The sequence below is a fragment of the Propithecus coquereli genome, unplaced genomic scaffold (genome assembly GCF_000956105.1).
Source record: "Propithecus coquereli isolate 6110/MARCELLA unplaced genomic scaffold, Pcoq_1.0 Scaffold20, whole genome shotgun sequence".
Lineage (NCBI taxonomy): Eukaryota > Metazoa > Chordata > Mammalia > Primates > Indriidae > Propithecus > Propithecus coquereli.
This window is the reverse complement of record NW_012144967.1, coordinates 13,650,472-13,667,072: the sequence shown is the minus strand read 5'-3', so window position 1 is coordinate 13,667,072 and position 16,601 is coordinate 13,650,472. Positions and strand designations below refer to the sequence as shown.

General features: G+C 44.5%; 1 protein-coding gene across 1 annotated transcript in view; it reads left to right on the top strand.

Annotated features, from left to right (window-relative positions):
- Window positions 1–16,590, top strand: part of IQGAP1 (IQ motif containing GTPase activating protein 1) — a 134,290-nt gene extending 117,700 nt beyond the window's left edge. The window contains exons 26-34 of the mRNA XM_012643685.1: window positions 485–617; window positions 1,674–1,776; window positions 2,251–2,386; window positions 3,128–3,215; window positions 6,753–6,965; window positions 7,696–7,862; window positions 9,817–9,939; window positions 13,185–13,293; window positions 15,321–16,590. Of these exons, the coding sequence (XP_012499139.1) occupies window positions 485–617; window positions 1,674–1,776; window positions 2,251–2,386; window positions 3,128–3,215; window positions 6,753–6,965; window positions 7,696–7,862; window positions 9,817–9,939; window positions 13,185–13,293; window positions 15,321–15,434 (1,186 nt within the window). The 3' untranslated portion in view covers window positions 15,435–16,590. The remainder of the gene's footprint in view (window positions 1–484; window positions 618–1,673; window positions 1,777–2,250; window positions 2,387–3,127; window positions 3,216–6,752; window positions 6,966–7,695; window positions 7,863–9,816; window positions 9,940–13,184; window positions 13,294–15,320) is intronic.
- The last annotated feature ends 11 nt before the right edge of the window (window positions 16,591–16,601 follow it).

Sequence of the window (16,601 nt, the reverse complement as noted above, 5' to 3'; positions counted from 1 at the left end):
TTTTTTAATTGTCCAGCTAATTTTTCTTTCTATTTTTAGTAGAGACGGGGTCTTGCTCTTGCTCAGGCTGGTCTCGAACTCCTGAGCTCAAACGATCTACCCGCCTTGGCCTCCCAGAGTGCTAGGATTACAGGCGTGAGCCACCGCGCCCGGCCTAACTTCTGGTTTTGAATTCAGTGGCTCGTTGCACTATTACAGAGTGAGAGTTGATTCTCCTGATGGCACCAGTATCTGAGAAATGTTTTAAATTATAGGTCAGTGATTCTTGTGGGTAGAACTAACACCGTAAACCTTGGTAGAGAGAGAAGTTACAGAGTCAGTAGCCCAAGGCTGTCAAGCAAACATGCAGTACTTTGTCTAGAATTAACTGTCTCGACTGGCTTCTGTTTGAAATCATTGCGTGACAGGTTTATGGTGTGTCCTCTTGCCAGTTCCTCATGTGTATGTCACTTGTTGGGGGGCTGCCTCCTGTGTTTATTTTCAGGCGGTTTTTCCAAACTGCTTGTGATGTCCCAGAGCTTCAGGATAAATTCAATGTGGATGAGTACTCCGACTTGGTAACCCTCACCAAACCAGTTATCTACATCTCCATTGGTGAAATCATCAACACCCACACTGTAAGTGTTTTTCTTTAATTACTTAATTCTGTTGCTCTGTCCTTAATTACCTTCCCTGGCTGCTGCTTTTCTCTGGAAACCAAGTTATCTCACCTTCCTGTGATCTTACTGACACCACCTCTCCTTGTTGTCTCTCTTCCTTTGCTTATTACTCTTAACAATGTCTACTGCTAAGTTTCTACAAGCTATCCCTGGGCCACCTGTGTCAGAATCACATGGGTTGATAGTTAAAAATGAAGTTTCTTGGACCCTGCCATAGGCCTACTGAATCAGAATCCCCAGCGATGGACTCCAAAATCCACACTGGTCTAGTAGTGGCTTGATAAAATAATGTTTTTACTGTTCCTCCTTTTTTACCTCAGCCCTCTGCATCATTTTTCTAACGTGACCTACAATGCCAGCTTCTTCCTCTGTGTAGCCTTGGAGTGGGTTTTTCCCTTGGGTGCTCCCTCTTCATATTTTTCAAATAATTCATTTCTTTCACCTTTGGGGACATGTAGAACGGGAAATGAGGACACATGTGAAATGTAAATGAAATTTCAGGTGCTGTCGTTTCTGAGGACCTCCCCTGGGATGGTGGCATCTTGAAGGCTTTGTTGAGTGCTGCTAAGATAATGATATCATTGATTTGGTGGTATACTTTTCTATGAATTAAAACATGTTGCACACTGGAAACATTAAGTAAAAGTCTGAATGTGAGCTATTTGAACAGGTTGTAGGGTACATTGATGACTTCAGGTATTGAACTCTGGGTTTCATTCTTCTTCCTTAAACAGGGCACATTTGAATCCTTATGGCCATGAGGTTAAGAGAGTACCAGTCTTTTCTCTCCATCCGTTGTAACATATTTGTCCTTCAACAAAGCCCAGCGTGGTGCTTTGTATATTATATTGGTTTTGGGGGGTTATTTTCCTGAGGATTGGCTCGTCATTTTTTGACTATAGGAGCTTTGTTGTCTCACCTCTTTGGTGCAGATCACTGCTAGGCAGTGTGGGCAGGGGTCGGGGGTAGAGGGTTGAGTGTGTACATGGAATCGATTGTTGGGTGTTGGTGCAGCTCCTGTTAGATCACCAGGACGCCATTGCTCCAGAGCACAACGATCCGATCCACGAGCTGCTGGACGACCTTGGCGAGGTGCCCACCATCGAGTCCCTGATAGGTAAGTTCTGACTTACCTGCCCAGAAGGTGAGAGGGAGAGTGATGGAGGAGTGCTGTGACGGTCGCCTCCTGTTTCTGCACTGCACCAAACTCTGGATATAGACTGGGAGACAAAACAGATGTCCCTGTCCATGAGGAGCTGAAGTGTGTGGAAGAGATCATTTAAAACACAGATGCACATATAATTATGAAATAAGAAATCATAAGTCCTGCAAAGGAAAAGGGTGTTTTGAGAGAGAATTGACATTAGTGTTGAAGTGATTTGTCACTTATTTTTGAAATTATTTTATTGCCGATCCTTTGCTTTTACCATTTGGCTTAACACTTTCTTTCATTTCTCAGTAAAGCGTGGTCTTGCCATACTGCACGTGTTGGCTTATTTAAGTATCATCTTAGATTTGCATCTTTTAGTTGTATTATTTTCCCCCAGTATCTCCTTTTTATTGTATGTTTTGTACCCTCCCAAAACTTTAGGAGAAAGTTCTGGCAATTTAAACGACCCAAATAAGGAGGCACTGGCTAAGACAGAAGTGTCTCTCACACTGACCAACAAGTTTGATGTGCCGGGAGATGAGAATGCAGAAGTGGATGCGCGCACCATCTTGCTGAAGTGAGTGTGCAGAGCGGGAGTGCAGTGCGTGTGCTTGGCTCTGGTGCGTGAGCCTGCGCGGTCGTGCCTGAGTCGGTCATCCTGGCCTTTCGTAGCCGTCATAACTCTGGCCACGTCGCATGCTGTACTTGGCACAGGACCTATCTGCCTTATTTCGCTAATATGCTAAAATGAAATTTAAATCTTAGAAATCCTAACCGTGGCACCTGCTCTGTCGTACAGTTGCTTGTATTATATGCACTATTAATATAAGCCTTGGGCCTGAGTACTGTGTGTTAGCAGCTGCTCACTGGGAGCTCTGCGAGCTGGTGTTTGTACTGCTGCTGCTTAGGTCCACTTGAGAGGAACTAGAACACCTGGTAATGTTTATTTCTTTTTTCCTTTTTGTTTTCTTTTTTGAGGCTTGCTCTGTTGCCTGGGCTAGAGTGCTGTGGCATCAGCCTAGCTCACAGCAACCTCAGACTCCTGGGCTCAAGCAAACCCCCATCTCAGCCTCCCAAGTAGCTGGGACTACAGGTGTGCACCACCACGTCCGGCCAGATTTTTCTATTTTGAGTTGCCTGGCTAATTTCTTTCTATTTTTAGGAGAGACAGGGTCTCGCTCTTGCTGATGCTGGTCTCAAACTCCTGACCTCAAGCGACCCTCTTGCCTCAGCACATCCTCCCAGAGTGCTAGGATGACAGGCAGGAGCCACCACACCTGGCTCACCTGGTAATGTTTAAATACTTTTTTCATTTCAGCACAAAACGTTTAATTGTGGATGTTATCCGGTTCCAGCCAGGAGAGACCTTGACTGAAATCCTAGAAACACCAGCCACCAATGAACAGGTAAAATTTAGGGTTTAACACATTCCTTCATAAGGTAGGTAAGCTCTCCTGTGATGGGCGCATGCCAGGGTTGAAGGAGGGGAGACGCAGATAAGAGGTGGTAGCCTGGGGGTTAGCATGGACGTAACTGGAGCGTGGGGTAGTTAGGGCTCGTCCGAGAAAGTTACTGGCTCCTAAATCCAGAAGGAGATGTTCTTAGGGCATGAAGCTCACCACTGGCGCTTACGTGCAGGGAGTGTGTGTGTGTTCATTTAACGTGGGGCAGATCTGGCGAGTCCATCCAGTGCAGTTGTTCCTCAGCATCTGCAGGGGATTGGCTCCAGGACCCAAATAGCCCCCACCCGCCTCCTGCCGATACCGAAACTCAAGGATGCTCAAGTCCCTTATTTACATACAACCTGGCTATACCCTCCTGTATATTTTAAATCGTCTCTAGATTACTTATGCCTAATATAGTGTAAATGCTATGCAAATAGTTGTTACACTGTATTAGTTTTTAATTTGTACTATTTTTTTGTTATTTTTCATTGGTGTTTTTTTGGTTTTTTGTTTGTTTGTTTTGAGACAGTCTCACTCTGTTGCCTGGGCTAGAGTGCAGTGGTGTCACCATAGCTCACTGCAGCCTCAAACTCCCGGGCTCAAGCGATCCTACTGCCTCAGCCTCCCAAGTAGCTGGGACTTGGCGTTGAGGGACATGCCACAACGCCCAGCTAATTTTTCTATTTTTGTGGAGACCGGGTCTGGCTCTTGCTCAGGCTGGTCTCAAACTCCTACCTCAAGTGATCCTCCCATGTTGGCTCCCAGAGTGCTAGGATTACAGATGTGAACCACCACACCCAGCCTTTTTTCAAATATTTTTGATCCAAATCAGTTGAATCCATGAATGCAAAGGGCTGTCTGTAATTTATTTAATATTATATAGGTGGAATTCTGTTAAGTGCTTTGGTAGATAGAAGAAAAATACAGAATGTGGCACCTAAACTAAATGAACTCATAATCTTGTTGGGGAAATATGACATATATACCTGAAATAATGGTAAGACCATTAAAAATTAACTATGGTATTGACTATACAAATGATAAAAGTTTCAGGAAAGAGGCCAATGAAGAGTAATGCATCGGGAAGACTTCATAAAAGAAGTAGAACTTGCCAGGTGCAGTGGCGCATGCCTGTAGTCCCAGCCACTCTGGAGGCCGAGGCAGGAGGTCACTTGAGCCCAGGAGTTTGAGGCCGTAGTGTGCTGTGATCATGCTGGTCGATAGCATCTGTACTCCAATCTGGGCAACATAGTGAGACCCTGTCTATTAAAAAAGAAAAAAAAAGTCCAGGCACTGTGGCTCACATCTGTAATCCCAGCATTTTGGGAGGATGAGATGGGAGGATTGCTTGAGGCCAGGAGTTTGAGAACAGCCTGAGCAACATAGCAAGACCTTCTCTCCACAAAAAGTTTAAAAATTAGCCATGCATGGTGGTGCGTGCCTGTAGTCCCAGCTACTGGGAGGCTGAGGTGGGAGGATCATTTGAGCCCAGGAGTTGGAGGTTGCTGTGAACCATGATTGGGCCTCTGTACCCTGGCCTGGGTGACAGAGACCATCTCCATTTTTAAAAAAATGTGGAACTTGAATCAAACTGATAAAGAATAGGTAGGATTTGGGTGTACACATAGGAGAGGACATGGTAGGCAGGAGAGCCTGTGTGAACAAAGGTGCAAAGGAGAGACAAGCATGACCTGACCAGATGGAAGTGGAGGTGGAGGGGAGTAGTCAGAAATGAAGCACTGGCACCCCGTTATCTAGAACTCAGGAGTCCGATACTGCGGAGATAAGGAGGAGAGCCTTTGTAGGCTTGGAGACCATTTAATGTTAATTAATTCGGCAGTGCTATCAGAGCAGTGGTAGTCGAGTCATCCAGGTGTGTGATAAGGTCTGGGGGGCTTGGGAGGTGGGGGCATGGCAATGGGAGGGGTTGGATGAGTCACCACATGTCTGAGACCCCTGTTTCTCATTTGTCAAATGAGAAAGTAGGTCAAGTCTTTCATTTTCAAATTTTAAGCATGGGAATCAGTATCGTTAAATGACAACTTACTTAGAAGCCCAGTGTACAAAACAGGTGAAATTGGAGCTACTTTGGTAGCTCCGGGAATGGGGCGTCTGGAACCCAGCCCTCTGGGACCCTGTGGTACCTCTGGAAAACTCTTAAGGCTACACAGAAGACATTTGACAGCTCTCAGCTTTTAGATGCTATGACTGGTCATTGATTAGATGTGTGTGAGGGGCAAGAAAAGAGGGATAACCAGGAACTGGAATGGGTTTAACCCAGAAGGAATTTTGAAGTGGGGAAGGAGGAGCCAGTCTTTATTGAGAACCTAGTATTTGTTTGGGGCTTTTACCTGCGTTCTTTCATTTAATCCTTGCAGTATCCCTATGAGGTGCATCTTTTCATCCTCTTTTTACAGATGAGGAAACTAAGAAAGACCCTTACAGGTTAAATAACTTGCCTAAGACCATCAGCAGGTAATGGCAGAACCAGACCTGGATCCAGTTCTGTCTGACCCTGCTCTTTGCCTTATGTGATGCGGAGTAGTGTTGACACTAGAGGAAAGGGGAATATTAGGAAAGAAAGTTCCAATTTGGGAGGAATTATGGGTGTGAACTACAAGCCATTCCAGATGTAAACATCCTAGTGCAAACAGCTCAAAATGTAGTACTGGAGCCTCAGCCACAAAGATTTGGGATCTGTCGATGTGGAGGCTGATTGACGAACTGAGAGTGCACAGATAAATGGCCATGAGTCACTGGAAGTACCCAACCCCTGCTTAGGGCGAGAAAAAATGCGTCAAGGAAGAGCAAGGTGACAGCTAAGAAACGCAGTGGATTTGGGGTGGGGGAATGGTAATTGGTGATGAGAGCAGTGGATACAGAGGCCAGTTTGCAAGGAGTTAAAGAGAGAAGAAAGTGCTGAAAGAATGGAACAGTAAGTGTACATCATTTGTTGGACAGGGACGTGATGGGCAAACATCGGATGGTGACTAGGAAAGATGTCGAGGAAAGGTTTTTCCTTGTTGAGATCGTGGCATTTGCAGCATGTTCGAAAGCAGAGGGAAGACTTGAGCATGATTCAGCCTGGCCAGGTGGTAAAAAGAACTAGCGAGGGTTTACTGGGTGCTGGTGTGGCCTTAGTACGGTTACAACATTCACGTAGCTGCGTTTGGAATAAAATTAAATGGCTTTTGTGTCTCAAAATGTGATGAGAGATTTGATAGCGGAGTCCAGTCACCCAGTCATACCGAGAGTCCAGGAAAGAAGCGCTCAGAAGTTGTGTGATTTCGTGGGTGTGATCTCTTCTAGATGGAAAGAGATCTGCCTCTGCTTCGTGCAGTTTCTCATCTGTCATTTAGTAGGGGGCAAGATTTGTTCCCCTCTGCTTCCAGGATGGAGTGTAAGAACGATATAAATTCAGGTGCAGCTATGCTATGTAAATTCAAGCTGAGGTTTCGTGTGGCGAACCTGCCAAGGACTTCTTTTTCTTATCTGTAGGAAGCAGAACATCAGAGGGCCATGCAGAGACGTGCCATGCGTGATGCCAAAACTCCTGACAAGATGAAAAAGTCAAAGACTGCGAAGGAAGATAGCAACCTCACTCTTCAGGAGAAGAAACAAAAGATCCACACAGGTTTGAAGAAGCTAACGGAGCTCGGAACTGTGGACCCAAAGAACAAATACCAGGAACTGATCAACGACATTGCCAGGGTACTGCCTCTGGGGGACAGCGATGGCCTGGCCTCGTTTAAAGCTGTTTGAGAGGCTCATAAAGAGACAGTGGAGACGGCAGCTGTTCAGATAACAGCAGAGCCTCAGCTCACAGGCAGTCGGTGCCCTGCCTGCTAAGAAGCCACTTCTGACTGTCCCGTGGGCCTTGCCTGTCCGGAGGTGGCTTATTCTATGGCCTAAATTAATAGGGAGAAGACCCTAACTAGAGCCTCCTGTGGCTACATTTGGCCTTGGCCTTACAGAATTCTTCCAGATCTTTTTCGTGATTACCGTGAAATATAAATTCACAGTAGTCCTTGATTTGTGTGAATCGTTTCAAGCGAGTGGCTTTGGTGCTGGGAGTTTGGGAGTCTCTGCTGTTGTGGGGAGATAACACCACGCACACTTGCGGACTTGGTGATCGCTGTGTTACGATTCTCTTTTTCTCCCTGTCCCAACAACATATTTAAGAGTTCCAAACCAGCCTTATGAGTAAATTCTAAAAATGTGTAAGTCTGAAAGTAACACATTTTTCCCTGCTAGAAGATACAAATGGGAAAAAAAATTATCTGAATTTCTCCATTAATTTGTGAACGCAGATTACTACCTGTTAAGCATGCGTGGTCATATTCAAGGCAGAGTTAAGCACCGCTGGGTTCTAATGTTAGGATGATTCAAGAAGCATGTGATATCTGTTCTTATTTTCCTAATTTGAATGACTGTGTTTCAGGACATTCGGAATCAGAGGAGATACCGACAGAGGAGAAAGGCCGAACTGGTGAAATTACAGCAAACATTCGCTGCTCTCAACTCTAAGGCCACCTTTTATGGGGAGCAGGTGGATTACTACAAAAGCTACATCAAAACCTGCTTGGATAACTTAGCCAGCAAGGGCAAGTGAGTGGTTTTTTTTTTGTCTTTTGTTTTTGTTTGTTTTTTTTAAAGAATCAATATCAGGGGAAAGAATTAGGGTGGGGAAAAATAAGTAGAGGCAACTGAAGTGACTTTGGAAATTTTTACCTAAGACACTGGATCTATTTATCGCATTAGTCCTTTATTTTGCATTTAATTGTATAATTGCCAGTCCCTTTGTTAGTATATGACATCAATAACATCTAGCTAAGCATCCCTTCTTCCCAAGTCTCTTCTTGGCCCTAGAATCATGGCGAACATGTAGTGGTCCCAAAACCTGGGTGTGCCTCAGAATCACTTAAGGAATATTATGGAAATTTGGATTCCTGGCTCCTCTCCACCTTCTGGGGACAGGATCACAGACTCCGACTTCTGCCCAGGTGCCGAGAACGGTCTGGTGTGGCCTTGCTGGCACTGGCCATGATGGCATCAGCGTGCCATTTTACAGGGAGGGAACTGAAAACCCAGAGGGGTGAAGTGATAAGATCAGGTTCTACTCGTAGGGTTAGTTTATTTTTTACTCCTAACTATTCATGTCAAGAGTTTTCAAGTCTCAGAAGGGCTGAAGGATTAGAACAAGAAACAGCCACATACCCTTCACCCAGATTCACCTGTTTTTAACAGTTTGCCACATCTGCTTCCCCTGTCTCTGGCTCGCTCACTCTTAAATACACGTTCTCTTTTCCTGTCCCTCCCTGAGACTCCCTGCAGTGCGCTCAGGCAGATGGGAAGGCACGAAAACCAGACCCATCTCACCCATCTTGCAGAGCTGATTCCTGTGACCTTGTGACATATCCCTGCCGTTCTTTGTGTACTTCCTGACTTAAGATGTTTCATGTTCAACCTGTAGTTTTCCCTCCCCAGGCCCAGAATGAACTATTGCCCCAAACATCCCTGGTTCCTTTTAATGAAGAATGATATTTAGAATCAAGATCTAGACACTAGGTATGCTCGTTGCCAGACTCGTCTTTGCTTATAGACCTTCTAAGCAGACAGATTAGATTCTTTGTTAATGGCCGCACGCGATTCCCTTGTGTAGATAGATATAACAATTTATTTAATCAGTTCTCCATTGGTGAACATTTGTTTCCAGTTTATTATAAAATATTCTGTAACAACCTCTTGTTCATACGTCATTTTGCAAATGTGGGCATATTTCTGAATATAAATTCCTAGAAATGTAATGGCTGGGTAAAAATCTGTGCATTCATGACCAGCCTGGGTGGGCAACATAGACCCCATCTCTACAAAAAATAAAAATATTAGCCAGGCGTGGTGGCACATGCCTGTAATCCCAGCTACTCAGGAGGCTGAGGCAGGAGGATTGCTTGAGCCCAGGAATTCCAGGCTTCAGTGGGCTGTGATTGTGCCACTGCACTCCAACCTGGGTGACAGAGGGGTGCCCTACCTCAAAAAAAAGGAAAAAAAAAAAATTAGGCTGGGCGCGGTGGCTCACGCCTGTAATCCTAGCACTCTGGGAGGCCGAGGCAGAAGGATCATTTGAGGTCAGGAGTTCGAGACCAGCCTGAGCAAGAGCAAGACCCCGTCTCTACTAAAAATAGAAAAAATTAGCCAGGCATGGTGGTGCATGCCTGTAGTCCCAGCTACTCCGGAGGCTGAGACAGGAGGATCGCTTGAGCCCAGGAGTTTGAGGTTGCTGTGAGCTGGGCTGACGCCACAGCATTCTAGCCCCGGCAACAGAGTGAGACTCTGTCTCAAAAAAAAAAAAAAAAAAAGCAGTTTAGTAACGTTTCCCCTGTTTTGCAGAGATCTTACTTAGGCTAACCCTAACATTTACTTGCCATTTTAGAATTGGTATGTTACTTATGCTTGTGTAGGGAGTTTGTTTTCTGACCTCATTTCCTTGAATTATCAACCATGAAGACGCATCATAGATGGTTGGTTACCTATAGAAAGTGACATGATGTGATTTTTACAGGGTCTCCAAAAAGCCTAGGGAAATGAAAGGAAAGAAAAGCAAGAAGATTTCTCTGAAATATACGGCAGCAAGACTACACGAAAAAGGAGTTCTACTGGAAATTGAGGACCTGCAAGTGAATCAGTGAGTATTTTTTTACTTTATTAGTTGATTTTTTATTTCTGCATTTATCACATTTTTATCTTTTATTTCTCCTTTCTGGATGGTTACTTTTAATATTTTTATGTATTTATATATTTTTATGTGCAGAATTAGGCCTCATACTCAGAATTAATGCCTGTCATAAAAGAGAAAGTATTTCTTTTCCTTGTTTGTGGAGCATTTGTCTCAGGGCATGTTCACATCTAGTTATTGAGGTCTGATCTTAATTTTTCCTCTTTAACGCAGGAAGCCATTCCTTGGATTTCTTCTGTTCTGAACCAAGAATAAGTAAGGAACAATAAGAGGAGTTTAGTTTATTCCACTTGTGGCTAGGAACCAGGGACTTCTCCTCTTTTCGTAGCTCGCACATGGGTCTGACCAGACGTCCTCCTGCGGGTCCAGGCCCAGCGGCATCATTAATTGAGCGCCTACTCAGTCCGCCCTGTGGCCTCAGGCCACTGAGCTTTCTCTTCTTGTGTCTGATTTAAAAAAAAAAAAAGACTTTTTTAATAAAGAAAGGTTTATATATTTAGATTCTACAAATAATAAATATTCATTATTGAAGTGTGAAGATACAGTAAAACATGAGGAAAAGCACCTATAATCCTGCAGGCCAGAGATACCCACCGACAGCATCTCAGTGTATTTCCTTCCCTGCCCTAGTCACGTAAGGATGATCCACCTGCACGCCAAGCTACCGGCTTCTGTTCTTCATCATACACCGGGATAACGTTTATAGTCACGTATCCAACTTTTTTGTCACAACGTTGTTGTGAGCATTTTTCATATGTTGTCATTTTAATGACTACATAATATTCTATATTTTAACCATCCACCTATTGTATGATGCTTAAATTAACTTTACTTTTTACATTATTATGTATATGATAACACCTTTATATGTAAATCTTTGATCTTTCTTTCGATTTTTAAAAAATAATAGATGTCTAAAAATGGAATTTCTGGTCAGAGTATAAAAAAAAATTTTTATGCTCCTTTTGTAGTTCGTAAGTGTGATGATTGGGTTTTCACACTTACGTGAGATGGGTCTCCCTCAAACCTTGTTACAACATCAGCACGTTACCTATCTGATGTGAGAAGAAAAGAAATTTTTTTATTATAAAAACACATAAAATTTACCATCATAACCATTTTTAAGGGTACAGTTCAGTAGTGTTCAGTAGCTCACGTTGTGCAGCAGATCTCCAGGTCAGCAAAACCGACACTCCGCCCCTTCCCCCTGCCCCGGCCGCCGGCACCTGCGGTTCTACTTGGTGTTTCTGTGAGTTTTACTCCTTTAGTTACCTCATGTGAGTGGAATCACATACTGGTTGTCTTGTGACTGGCTCATTCTATCTACCATAATGTATAATGTCCTCAAGGTTCAGCCACGTCGTGGCGTGTGACAGGATTTGCTTCCTCCGTGAGGTTGGCCGTGTCGCCCCACGTGTGCTTTATCCGTCCTGGCGGACGTTTGGGTCGCTCCCCTTTCCTGGCCGCGGTGAGCGACGCTGCCGGGAACGTGGGTGTGCAGATGGCTCTTCGGCTTCCTGCCTCCAGTTCTTTGGGACATGTACTCCACAGTGGGATCGCTGGATCATATATTCTATTTTTAACTTTTTGAGCAGCCTGCCATACTGTTTTCCATAGTGCTTGAAAAAAATTTTAAACTTACATGTATTACCAAAACTTTTACCAGTAATGTCTGAAGTGTGTATGAAAGTACTCGTCTCACCACTTCCTTGCTGCTATTGAATAATAATATAATTTTTGATGTTTTTGAATTCAGTAGTTTTTTTGTCACTTTGATAACTTGCATTTCTTAGATTTCTCATTGAGGGTTTTGGGGGGTTTTTGTTTTGTTTTTAAAACATGGCTTATCTATATTTTCTCTGGTCAGTTTTTCAATTGGGGGCCTTAGTTTTTATTATTTTTTATTTTTTATTTTTTGAGACGGAGTCTTGCTCTGTCGCCCAGGATAAAGTACAGTAGCATCATCATAGCTCACAGCAACCTCACTCCTGGGCTCACGCAATCCTCTTGCCTCAGCCTCCCGAGTAGCTGGGACTACAGGCACGCGCCACCATGCCTGGCTAACTTTTCTATTTATAGTAGAGACGGGGTCTTGCTCTTTCTCAGGCTGGTCTTGAACTACTGAGGTCAAGGGATCCTCCGGCCTTGGCCTCCCGGAGTGCTGGGATTATAGGCGTGAGCCACTGCACCCTGCCTGTTTCTTTTTGTTTCGTTTTCTCTGGGCTTTTTGTGGAACACTTTATGGATTTTTTAAAACTCTGTCTCATAATATTTATTATCTCTTCCCTTTTTTTGATCCTTATTTTCCACTGCTGTTTAAGTGCCTTCCTCTAATTGCCTCTCTAACTTCTTTTTAATTTGTTTCTATGGGCTTAGAAACCAAATGGCCAACCAATTCTGTTAAAATAATTTATCACTTAAACATCTTTAAGGAGTAACCGTGAGGTGCTCCATTCGAGTAGAGTGCACATGTTTCAGTGCGTGGACTTTGTGACCTCTCTTTCAGCTTCTCAGTGGCCTCTTGGCATCTTTCGTGGTTCTCAGCTCTGTGCGTTCTGGGGTGATATACTCTAATCACGTGGAGAACGGCATAGTCTTTCCTCCTTCTGGTGCCATAAAATTTCCTGGCATGTAACATGTTGAGAATGAACGACACCTTAAATATTTTTAGTAATAGAAATGTATCTCTGGTTATACTCAGTGCATTTATATACATACATCTACTCTTTCCAGAAAACCTCTACCCTTGGTTGTTTTGGTACTGACTGCCTTTTGTTTACTTGCTTGCTTCTCCCAATCCTCAAAGATACATGCATCCAAACACACCCTCCCCTCCCAGCCCAATTTCTTCCTTTTTCTCCTTTTACCAGTAGGTCTCATTAGTGGCCAGCCACATGGAAGGCCAGGAAAATCCCCAGATATCATCCCGTCACAGGCCACTTGCAGCATTCCTCAGTGGTTCCTCTTTCAGTAGAATGCAGGTGCTACCGGGAGCGGCTGCCGTTCCTTTCTGCAGTCCCGAGCAGATGACACTCAGGAGTGGCAGCCCCGTGCCGTTTCCCTGCAGAAGTACTTCAGACCTGTATTTTCTGCCCCTTTTCACCCTTAGACTTGGTTCATCTCCTTTCCCCATTTCACAGAATTTTTATATGCGAACATAGAAACCACACCCTTATGATGTTTTGTTTCAACAGGTTTAAAAATGTTATCTTTGAAATCAGTCCAACAGAAGAAGTTGGAGACTTTGAAGTGAAAGCCAAATTCATGGGAGTTCAAATGGAGACCTTTATGTTACATTACCAGGTGCGTTTGCCCCAGGTGGGACCAGCAGCTTTCCGCATGCGGCTCTTGTCACAGTGGGAGGGATAGGTAAAAAGGAGACCCACTCGGGGAAGGCTGTCCACGGTCGGCATGAGCGCGGCTCCAGCGGGGGGGAAGGGCGGGGCGTTGCGGCATCGGATCTGCTCTGTGGCTCCAGAGAGCTCTCGCAGAAGTGTACATTTTCAGAAAGCATTTATCTGGAGCTTCTGCTTAGCGCTGCAACTGAAGTGAGCTGATACCTTGGCCTTGAACAAAACGCCAAAGGACAAGTGTTGACGGTACAAAATTGTGAGCCTACTTAGTAGCTTGAAATCTTTTTTCGCATTTTGATTTGCGGTAGGTACGTTATAGGTACTTAAAGGCTAGATGCACTTCTGACAAGGTGTGTGTAAATTTTTTTTTGTAAACTAAATTGTATCTTAAAGTGAAACATAACTCTGCTGTGATTCATTTTGTAGCATAAAGATCCCTAATTTTTATTTTGAAATTTTTTTGCACATTAAAAAATATCAGGGTATTGAGCGGATTCCCAGGTAGTGTCCAGACTCCTTCAGCTTGTGTACGTAGCGCCGGCGGTCTCTTCTCTCAGTCCTCACCCTGCGTCACGCCACACTGTCACGCCGGGCAGTGCCTTTCTGCGCACGTGCGTTTGGGCTTCTCATGCCGCCCTCCCTCCCCACCCCTTTTGTTCCTCCATCATTTGTTGAGTTACTCGCATGTGTGTTACCCCCAAAGCCTCCCCCAGCCATGCCGGAGTAGAGGGTTTCCCCTCTGCTTCTGTAGCCCTTAGAGACATCCTCTGTTTACAGGAGGCGTCAACTCACTTACCTGCGACTCCCTAAAACACTGAACTCCTTAAGGGCGGTAGTGTTTCTCAGTCCTTTTATTTCCTTCTCAGTGACCAGTAGCCCTTTAAAACACGGTAGCTGAACAAACGTGCAATGATTTTGTGACGCGCGTAGCTAGTTAGAGCGCTTCGCACGCAGAGAGGATGCTCTTATTTCCTCGGTTTCGCCGCGTTCCGTGAGGCCAGCCAGTCTGCCTAAGGTAATGTATTCCTGCGCGTGCAAACTCTGCGTGTGGAATGACGGCCAGGTGTGTGATATGTTGGGCACAGGTGACGTATTCCAGCTCTCACGGAGCTGCCAGGATTTTTCCAGAAGACGAATTGATTGGACTTTTGGGGCTCCCTCAGGCCCTTTGACTCTTGCTTTCTCCTTCAGCACTCTTCCGAAGTTTGGGGGTGAGACCACTCAGAATTGTGAGACTCGTTCTGCGCAGCGGAGGGTGGCGGGGAGAGCGGGAGCCCTGCAGTCAGGTCCGGACTCAGCACGTCTGACTGCTCTGTTGGGCAAGTCGTTTAACGTCTCTGAGCCTCAGTAGCTCGTCTTTAAAGCCGGGATAATCACACCTCGCGGGGCTTTTGTGTGGACTTAACGAGATACCATCCAGTGTGCTGTGTTGCCGAGCGCATGGCAGCCACCTAATAAACGTTACGTCCTCTTTCCCCTTGCCTTCGGGGTAGAAAAGCTTTCTCAAGTGAAACAGAAATTAAGAATCTAGTGGATATTACTGAGACAACATTACTAGCCTTGTCTCACGTTTAATGGTTAGTGTATGTCATCTCAGGTGGAAATGCCTTCGCCGTTTCCAGCTTTATTAAAATCGGTGACCCATAACGTAGATGAAATGGGAAAATGTCATTGTAACAACTTCTGAAATAAAAGGCTTAGGCGCGTGGGACACCTAAGCATTGCCTCTTTTTCTTTCTCTGTTTTGTGTATTTTGATATGAACAACATGACTTCCTAACTCCAAATTAACGAGCAGATTCCATCGGCCAACACGGGTGGCGTGCAGTGGGCAGTCCCGTAGCTGGGGACTTTGCTCTCGCCCCACTTCACGCCTGGCACCAAAGGCTGGCCTCGTTCCGCCCGGGGCCCTCTCCACATTGCGTCCTTTCTTTGCTTGTTCTGCAGACTTAACTGTCAAAATGTTTTTTTTGAACAGGACCTGCTGCAGCTGCAATATGAAGGCGTCGCAGTCATGAAATTATTTGACAGAGCTAAAGTAAATGTCAACCTTCTGATCTTCCTTCTCAACAAGAAGTTCTACGGGAAGTAATTGATCCTTTGCGGCCAGCCCAGGAGGAGGAAGGAAAGCAGCGCCCACGGCTGCCTGTCTGGGCTGCTCCTTCACTCCCTGGCAGCAAAGACCCGGCCCGCAACGATGCCTCAGTCTGATCCACTCCTGATGCCACATTTTTAACTGCTCTCACTCTGACGGGACATTCGTTGTCCTTTTTCATAGTGAAATTTTGTTTCAGGCTTAGTCTGACCTTTCTGGCTCCTTTATTTTCTTCCATCACTTAGGAAAGTGTGGAACCTCCACTAAAATCTCTCTGTTGTTACAGTCTTAGAGGTTGCATTGCTGTATTGTAAGCTTTAGTGTTTGTTTGAATTAGCGGTGGGGATAGTAGGACTTGAATTCTTGTTATTCAGAAGTGGAACTATTAGCACCAGTAACATACGTGCATATAAGATACACAACTAAAATGTCAAGTTATCAACAGTTACTAGGTTGTCATTTAAAAGCGAAGTTCCTTTATATTTCTGTCCCATCAGTAAAATTGAAGTGTGTGGGGGATCATTGGTTCTGTTCCATTCTGTTTTCCTTTATGGGTAGGAGCTAATGGAAGTCACTGTTCTATGTTCAAAGGAAGCATTTCTAGAAAAAAAGGAGATCCCGTTTTTAAATTTCACCATCAAATTTCGGCAATTCCATTTGTGTAACCCCCTCACCAGTGGATGAGGGGATCTCATTGATAAAATTCAGCCATTTCGGTAAATTCAGAATGGGCTGAGGCACCTGCCCATTCGTATTGGCGCACAGAGATTGACTCAGCTCACGGAGACGGTCCGCTCCGTCCGTATAGCAGAGGAACGGGTTAGCCCTAGCAGAGAATGTAACTGTTTTTTAAATTGTTTTACATCTTGAGTGCCTTATTAAAGCATAGATTTATTTCTTAAAATGTGGGTAATAGGAATTTTAAAAATTTATATAATGCTTCAAAAGCCTTTAGAATACTAAGAGTTTTTTTTTTTAAATTGGTTTATCTGTATATCTGAACTCTTAAAACTTTTATAGCTAAAACACTAGGATTTATCTACAGGGTTGCAGAGAGAGAATCCTGCCTTAAATAGTCTAAAACAACCAAACAAAACCAGCCAACCCACGTTACACTTGAGATTAAAATAAACTTTCCCCTGTTTGTTTCTCCTCTTTTGCTAC